Here is a 9,090-nt window from a genome sequence, read left to right on the forward strand (position 1 = left end):
TGAGAGTGAAACATCGATTAGCAGCCTCCCGCAGTCCCCCCAGCCATGGAAGCCCTCAAATGGGTTTGTGTGCTGACCAGAATTGAACTGGCAACCTTTTGGTGCACAGGACGATGCCCAACCACCTGAGCCACACACACCAGGTCTTTTCCATTTTTGTTAGATTGAAAAATTATTTATTTCTTGTTCACCTTCGAAGGATAATTTCCAGGAGCAAAATTCTAGGTTTGTGAGTTTTTTCTCTCTCAACACTTTAAGTGTTTCATTTCATTGTTTTCTTACTTGCATGGTTTCTGAGAAGTCAGATATCATTCTTACCTTTACTCTAGGTTATTGGTAGATGGTTACATGTCCTGTTCCCCTGCTTGGCCCTTTGTTTGTTTGTTTGTCTTTTCCCCATTGACCCCCTCCACCCTGTACCCGCCCCTTCCAGGCCTTTACCACTCTATTGTCTGTGTCCATGGGCATCTTAAAAAATTCTTTATTGTTGAAAGTATGACATTTCTCCCTTTTCCCCCATTGTCCTCTCCCAACCTGCCCCCATGGCATTTTTAAAATCGGGGTATAATTTACATACCATAAAAGTCACCCTTGGACAGTTTATGATTCCAGTATATTCACAAGCACTAGTTTGGAAGTTTAAATCTGAGTTAACTAAAATGAAGTAAAAGTAGAAATCCAGTTCAGCTTTGAGCTAGCCGCCATCCAGTCCCCAGTGACCACACGGGGCTGGGGACTAGCATTTTGGGGAGCACAGATGGACCCTTCAGTGAGGCTGACTCGCTTTCTTCCTCCACCTCTATCTCTGAGTAAAATTCAAAAGAAATCATGAAATCCTGGCAACTCCCCTCTACCACTATCATTTGTAATTCATCATCATCAACATAATCTAGTCTATGGGCATCTACAAAAACCAGTTGAGTTCGGGACAGGTCCCGTGTCAGGGATAAGCCTTGAGAGGCAGGAACTTGGAGTTGAACTTGGAGCCTGGCCATCCTGCCCATCCCCTACCCCTGACACTCATGTTCTGTTTCCCTGGGCAGGGATCTGTGTGGCTGACCCCTATGAGGTGACAGTGGTGCAAGATTTCTTCATCGACCTGCGGCTGCCCTACTCTGTGGTTCGTAACGAACAGGTGGAGATCCGAGCCGTCCTCTACAACTACCGGGAAGAAGATACACTCACGGTGGGTCCTTGGAGCAGGAGAGGCACGAGGGGAGACCTGGAGAGGGGCCCATGGCACATGCCCCTGACCTGATACTCTCTCCCTGGCAGGTGAGAGTAGAAATGCTCTACAATCCAGCCTTCTGCAGCTTGGCCACTGCCAAGAAGCGTCACCTGCAGACTGTAACCATCCCTCCCAAGTCCTCGCTGGCCGTGCCTTATGTCATTGTACCACTGATGGTCGGCTTGCAGGAGGTAGAGGTCAAGGCCACTGTCTATCGGTACTTCATCACCGACGGTGTAAGGAAGACCCTGAAGGTCGTGGTGAGTCCTTGGGGCCCCTGCTGGCGCTTGTCCTTCAGGAGGGACTCTTGCTCTCCTTGTGCTGTCAACTCAGTTTGGAGCCCCAGGCTCTGAGACACTAATGCTGTCCGTGTTCAGCTTAGGAAAGTCAGGAGTCCCAGCAGTGTGACAGCAGGGCCATGTGAGGCAGGGGAGACATGCTTCTGTGCATAAAATTCTAAGGGGGTGCCCAAACCTCAGCAGTAAAGATATAAAATGGTTTTCCTTAAAATATAGTTCAATATCAAATATGATTGGGTTGTTTTGTTTAACACATTTCAATTTAGGCGTTTTGTTTTGACTAAAAATTTTGGGGAAACATATTTCACAGACAAATTTTATAAAGCAATAATATGTGATGCTAGAATATAGGAAAGATCTACTTTTGAAAATGTATGTTTTTTATTGATTTCAGAGAGAGGAAGGGAGAGGGAGAAAGAGAGAAACATCAGTGATGAGAATCATTGATTGGCTGCCTCCTGCACACCCCCTATTGGGGATCCAGCCTGCCACACAGCCATGCATCCTAACCTGGAATGGAACGCCGACCTCCTGCTCCATGTGTCAGCACTCAACCAGTGAGTCACACCGACCAGGAAGCAAAGTTCTGTTTATACCAGTGATTTCAAATTTTTAAAAATTCTATGAGTTTATTGAGCCAAACTGACTAACATGTGTTGGGGAACAAGATCTCACATGTTCCATTACCTGTGATTTTTGGCCTTAAAATATACATTAACAGTTACATTACTACTGTTTCCCATAGTTTGAAACACTTTCAAATATAATAAGAGATAGAATCATCAGTAAAAGGCTTTTGTCATTTTTTTCTCTTGTGAATATTTTTATCACTATGTTTTTATTGTTTAATATATTACATATGTCTCCTTTTTCCCGATTGACCCGACCACCACCACCACCACACCCGCCCCCCAGGACAAGCCCCCACCACCCCAGTGTCCATGTCCATTGGTTATGCTAATATGCATGCGTAGATGTGCCAGAGTTTAATCTACTCATCTGCTGATGGGCACTTAGGCTATTTTCAAATCCTAGATATTGTAAATTGTACTGCTATGAACATAGGGTTCCATATGTCCTTTCTGATTCATGTTTCTCTTGGAATATATTTGCAGAAATGGGATTACTGGGTCGAATGTGAGTTCCATTTTTAATTTTTTGAAGAATCTCCTTTTTTAAAATATTTTAAAGCAAAACAAGTTTAAGCAAGATCACTAATTATTTATTTATTTATCTAATTTTAAAATAAAATACTTTGATAACATTTATGAGGTTCGTACTCCATTTCTGTCCTACAAGCTCTGTGCCTCTGGGCAAGTTACTTTAGCTCTCTGTTCTCCAATTTCCCCATCTTTTTATAAGTTTGTGTTTTGTTTTGTTTTAAGATCTTTTCATTGATTTTGAGAGAGAGAGCAAAGGAGAGGAAGAGAGAGAGAAACATAATGTGAGAGTGATATATACATCGACTGCTTCCTGTATGCCCTCTACCTGGGATCAAGCTGGAACCTGGGCATGTGCCCTGACCTGGAATCTATCCAGCAACCTTTCCTTGTATGGGAGAAGCCCAACCAACTGAGCCACACTGGCCAGGGCCCATTTCCCCATCTTTAAAATGGGAATGATAATAGCGGTACCTTAAATGAGTTAACCTGAATTAAGAAAGCTTCTAGGCATATAGGGAGATTTTAAAGGCTTTGTTGTTTTATTATTATGAATTGATAATGTTGTTATTAAATCATACCACAGTATGAGGTATATGTTTGTATTGCCTCCTCCCTATAAGGAAGGAAGATGAGACACAGAGAGGTTAAGTTACTGGCTCTTAGTCACACAGCTAAGACTGGCAGATGCCATCTAGGCTACAGTAATCCCCAGAACAATGCCCTGCTGACCAGCTGTGGCTCTGTCTGTCCTTGTATTCACCCACCTCCCCTTCCCTCAACACTGTCCAGCCTGAAGGAATCAGAATGAACAAGACTGTGGCCGTTAAGACACTGGATCCACAACACCTGGGCCAGAGTGAGTCAGCGCAGGAGTGGAGTGAGGCCTGGGTGGTGGGCAGGGTCTGGTGAAAGGAGGCTGGTGCCAAGGGTGTCCCCCATTCCACCGACAGACGGTGTGCAGCGAGTGGAGGTCGAGGCTGCAGACCTCAGTGACCAAGTCCCTGACACAGAGTCGGAAACCAGGATCCTCCTGCAGGGTGAGATGGCCTTGGTCCAACCCCATGGGGCCCAGGAAGGTGTGGGAGCCATGACCCCCCAAGAGGGCTCCCGGTTCCATCACTGCCAGGAACATTGAACCATGATGCCTCCCTCCTTCTCCTGTGCTAGAACAGCCTCCTTGATGTGCTCACAGAAGGCTCCAGGCAGTACTTAGCTTCTGCTGATAAAGAAGCTTCAATGAGAAGTGATAGAGTTCAAGAACAGAAATTCTGGAACGAATTGCCCAGGATGGAGGACTGGGAAGAGAAGGCACAGGAAGGAGCTAGCAAAGCCCCTTGCAACTTCTGAGCTCTTAGGTTTGGGACAGAGACTCTTGGTTTCCTGATCTGTGATGAAGGCAAATAACAGTACCTGTCTCGAAGGGCTGTTGGGAAAATTAAATGAGATGCTAGCAGGAGTCCTCAAACTTTAAACAGGGGGCCAGTTCACTGGTATGTGCCCTTGACTGGAATTGAACCTGGACCCTTCAGCCCGCCGGCCGACACTCTCTCCCAGGGGTCCTCAGAAACTTTAAACGGGGCCAGTTCACTGTCCCTCAGACCGTTGGAGGGCCAGACTATAGTTAAGAAAACAAACAAACTATGAACAAATTCCTATGCACACTGCACATATCTTATTTTGAAGTAAAAAAACAAAACGGGAACAAATACAATATTTGTATTTGCATGTGGTCCGTGGGCCGTAGTTTGAGGACACGTGCATAGTGTTCTCTTAGAAGACAGTTTGGCAAACGGCATTAAGCATGATAGACGTATTCATGACCATTGTTCCTGGAATTATTTTACCATTTGTGGCATATGAGGATCCAGGGACAACCTGCCTGGCCCCCTTCAGCCACATGCCTCCATCTGTCCCTGACTCTTTGGCCCTGACTGGGTGGAGCCTGGAAAGGCTGGGGGCAGCCCCAACCCTCATCACCCCACAGAGGTTCTCATTGCTTGAACGTCATCCTTTCTCCTGGCCGCAGGGACCCCAGTGGCCCAGATGGCAGAGGACGCCATCGATGGGCAGCGTCTGAAGCACCTCATTGTGACCCCTTCGGGCTGTGGAGAGCAGAACATGATCGGCGTGACGCCCACGGTCATCGCAGTGCACTACCTGGACCACACTGAGCAGTGGGACAAGTTTGGCCTTGACAAGCGGAAGGAGGCCGTGGAACTCATGAAGAAGGGTATGTCCCCATCCCCTATTGGAGGCCCCCACTCTGAGGCCCCTCTCTGAGCTCCTACCTCCTCTGAGGCCCCAGCCCTTGTGGCCCCAGCCCCTCTTGAGGCCCCGTACCTTCTCTGAGACCTCCAGCTCTCTCCTTTTTGAGACCCTACTAGTCCTTCTGAGTTCTCTCTCCCAATGAACTCCCTTGAGAGACCTTCTCTCTCTGAACCCCCTCTCCTCTGAGAAGCCCTTACTCCTCACTCTGATCCCTCCACCCTATAAGCTCCCCTCCCCTCCAGACATTCCTTCTGGTCCTGAGCCCCCTCTTTCCTCTCTGAAACTCCCCTTCCCCCTTCACAGAATCCTTGTTCCTCTCTAAGCCTCTCTCCTTCCTGGCATACCCACACCGGCCACTGCCTCCACTCAGCCCTCACTCCTCCAGTGACACCTCTCTCTTCCTTGCAGGGTACACGCAGCAACTGGCCTTCAGGCAACCCAACAAGGCCTTCGCGGCCTTCCTGAATATGAAGCCCAGCACCTGGTGAGCCTGCCAATCTTTGGCCCTGCACCCCTTGAGCAGGGGGGCCTGGGCTCTGGCCTGGGGTGATCTAGGCTGGCCTCCCCCACACAGCCCTGTGCCTCTGGACCCCTCCACCTTCAGAGTCAAGGTGCCCACTAGTCGAATGACCTACCGTCACTAAGCACTGCCTACAAGCAACATTGGGTCCTGAGACCTGGCCCAGGAAACTGGGCATAACTGAGCAGGCCCTGCCCCTCTCTCCTCCTTGCTTGGCTGGGATGGCAGTCTCTGGATCCCAGAGCCAATTGGCTCATGCTCTGTGCCCACCCCAGGCTGACAGCCTACGTGGTCAAGGTCTTCTCTCTGGCCGCCAACCTCATCGCCATCGATTCTGAAGTCATCTGTGGGGCTGTCAAGTGGCTGATCCTGGAGAAGCAGAGGCCTGATGGAGTCTTCCAGGAGGATGGGCCCGTGATACACCAAGAAATGATTGTAAGAGGCGGGATTCAGGGCAGGCTGGGGGAGAGGAGTGCCTGAGTGCCCCCGCATGGACAGGAGACAGGCTCCGTCTGCCATTTGCCGAATTCCCAGCGTGGGATGGACAGAGAAATAAAGGAGCAACAAATGTCACTTCTCCTTTGCAAAAACCAGAGACCTCAGGGCCCAGTGCAAAATGAAAGTTCCCTAGCCCCCCATTGCTTTCATTAAATCTGAGAAGTCCTTAGAATTGTGGTTCTCAAACTCTGGTATCCAGGCCAAAAGCACCAGCATCAACTGCAAGGCCATTTGCCCAATTCCTAGCGTGGGATGGACAGAGAAATAAAGGAGCAATGAATGTCACTTCTCCTTTTAAAAAACCAGAGACTTCAAGGCCCAGTGCAAAATGAGAGTTTCCTAGACCCCCTATTGCTTTGAAAAAAACCTGAGAAGTCCTTAGAATTGTGGTTCTCAAACTCTGGCCTCCAGGCCAAAAGCACCAGCATCAGTTGCAAGTTTATTAGAAATGGACAAACTTGTGCTGGATCCCACATGCCCGAATCAGAAACTTTGGGGGTGGGGCCTAGGAATTGGGGTTTTAATAAGCCCCTGACTCCAGGTAATGCTGCTGTGTGCTCTAGTGAGCAAACCACGGCTTCAGCCTGACTTTCGGGCTCCAGCCTTGCAGCCTTCCCTCTCCACACTCCATCTGTACTGCCTGGAGACTTGCCCCCGGGCACAGGGCCTTTGCACATGCTGTTCCCACTGCCTGGCATGTCACCACTGGCCTCTTTGACAGTTGAGTCCTACTCACTCTTCAGATTGTGGCTCCGCCTGTCATCCCTTGGGGACACTTTTCCAACTGCCCTGAACAAGACACACCCCGCTATCCATTCTCACTGCCACATCCACTTCTGCGCAGCACTCGTCAGTTTGTAAAGATATATCTGTGATGAGCTGTCTCTCCTACGAGATGGGGAGCTCCATGAGAGCTGGAGCTCTTGCCTGTCTCCCCTACGAGATGGGGAGCTCCATGAGAGCTGGAGCCATCTTACCCACAACACCAGCAACATTTACAGAATGAGTGAGTGAATGAATGAATACTAGACTATGGCCCTCCTCTGAAACACTGGGGAGAGACCCACCCCTGCACTGCCCCACCCTGCTGATTATACAGGGGGAGATGGTTGGCATGAGGGGCATATTGGTGACCCCATCCTATTTCCTCCTCCACACCCTAGGGTGGCTACAGGCACGCTGAGGAGAAAGATGTGTCCCTCACAGCCTTCGTTCTCATCGCACTGCAGGAGGCTAAAGATATTTGTGAGAGACAGGTCAACGTAAGTGTGCCCTGCCCTGCCCTCCTCCACAACCCCCCCCCCACACACACACACCCAGGCACAGCCATCATGGAGGTTCTGTAATTGTGGCATCTGCTTTGTCCTGGGGTTTTGAGAGTGGGTTGTTTGACCTTTAGCTTTCCAAGTGAGGAACTCCAGGATCCCAACTTCACCACCTGCTTCTCCTCCTCAGGACCCCAGAAAAGAGAGGAAGGAGAGGAAGGCTGTTATCGTTAAGGCCAAGGAGAACCCAGGTCTTTCTGGTTCAAACTTGCAGATTTGAAAGAAATTATGGTTAGAAAAGAAAAGAGATGGCTCTAGGGCAGTGGGGTCAGACAGATCTAAATTTAGATCATAACTCTCAGGCACTTGTCCTTCCTGGGCCTCAGTGTGTGCATCTGTAAAATAAGTATAAAATAAGTATAATAATTTTTGTATTTTTTAGAATTCTCTAAGTTGTTCTAGATGTAACACACGTGTGAGCTACATGATGCAAAAACACAGGGTGGGGCAAAAAGTAGGTTTACAGTTGAGTATGGGTAACACAGAGTTTATTGTTGTCTTATTATTTATTATTTATTGTATTATTTTATGTACAAACAACTATAAACCTACTTTTGCCCCACCCTGTAGATGGGCGAATTATTTTAAGAATCTAAGAATTTATCAAGTGCAAGGATGAAAGGAATCTTAGGGACTTGACCTGGATGCTTTGTTCCTCTTTCCTGTGTCCTTCATGCCCCTTTTGCCCAATAATTCAGCTTTCCTGCCACCCAGCCTACCTGGCAGAACAGAATTGCCTTCCTTGGGGAAGCTCCTAGCCCAAGGCTAGATCTTCCAGATTCTTAGGAAAGGATTCTGATTGGCTCAGCCTCGGTCAAGTGATCACTTCTGGATCAACGAATTGAGACCAGGAAGTAGGTCTTCCTAGGCAAACATGACTGTTCCCCTGTGGCCATGTAAGTGACAGGAAGGAGAAGGTCCTACAAAAGTCAAGGGTGGATATAAGACAGAGGGCAGGCAAAAGGATTAGTTTCTACTACAACATAGTGACATTTTCCACTACAACACAGCACCCTTATCACGGAGTATGGCGTAGGCTGTGGAACTAGACTGCTGGGGTTCAAATAAAGAGCTTGCTGGGATTAGCTTGATAAAACCCATGGTTAGTATTCCAGGAATATTGCAAGTTGATTGTTGAACACAATCATTATTAAATATTAAAGTATATAAACTTACATTTAAATAAATTAGACTAAACACTACACATAAAAACAAAGGTAGTAGCCCTGGCCAGGTAGCTCAGTTGGTTGGAGCATCATCACCTTATGCCAAGGTGCAATTCTATCTCCAGTAGGGGCATATACCAGAAACAACCAATGAATGTATAGATAGGTAGAACAACAAATTGATCCCTCTTTCTCCCCACTCCCCCCCAAAAAAAATATCAATTAAGAAAAAAACATCAACTAATGTAGTAAACCCTTAAAACTCATCACTTCTTAATTATTTTACTACCTTTTATCATTATCCATGACCTTGAGATTATTTATGTCTGTTGTACCTATACTGTGAACAAACTATATAATCTCAATTCTACAGTCAGTGACTCCATGCTGGTAGGTTGAAATCAGCCATGGTTGTATTTACACTATAAAAATCACTACAAAGCATATCTGCCTCTGCACCTCATCTCATGGGTCTTAGTGTTCTCCTCTGTGCAGTAGGGATGATGATGAAAATAAAACCTACCTCATAGGATTTTGAGATTAGATGAGTGGATACATAGTGAGTATTAGCTACAATGACGATGATGATTAGATAATAGGTGGACCCAGTGGTGTGCTAAACC

General features: G+C 47.4%; 1 protein-coding gene across 1 annotated transcript in view; it reads left to right on the plus strand.

The window, feature by feature from the left end:
• The window catches only part of LOC102754026 (complement C3-like), a 37,227-nt gene that overhangs the window by 16,571 nt on the left and 11,566 nt on the right, over positions 1 to 9,090 (plus strand). Inside the window, 8 exon segments of the mRNA XM_015571130.1 lie at positions 1,044 to 1,186; positions 1,276 to 1,488; positions 3,480 to 3,546; positions 3,641 to 3,727; positions 4,717 to 4,920; positions 5,367 to 5,442; positions 5,754 to 5,913; positions 7,140 to 7,238. Of these exon segments, the coding sequence (XP_015426616.1) occupies positions 1,044 to 1,186; positions 1,276 to 1,488; positions 3,480 to 3,546; positions 3,641 to 3,727; positions 4,717 to 4,920; positions 5,367 to 5,442; positions 5,754 to 5,913; positions 7,140 to 7,238 (1,049 nt within the window).

Source organism: Myotis davidii, unplaced genomic scaffold (genome assembly GCF_000327345.1).
Source record: "Myotis davidii unplaced genomic scaffold, ASM32734v1 scaffold3548, whole genome shotgun sequence".
In the NCBI taxonomy this organism is placed as follows: Eukaryota; Metazoa; Chordata; class Mammalia; order Chiroptera; family Vespertilionidae; genus Myotis; species Myotis davidii.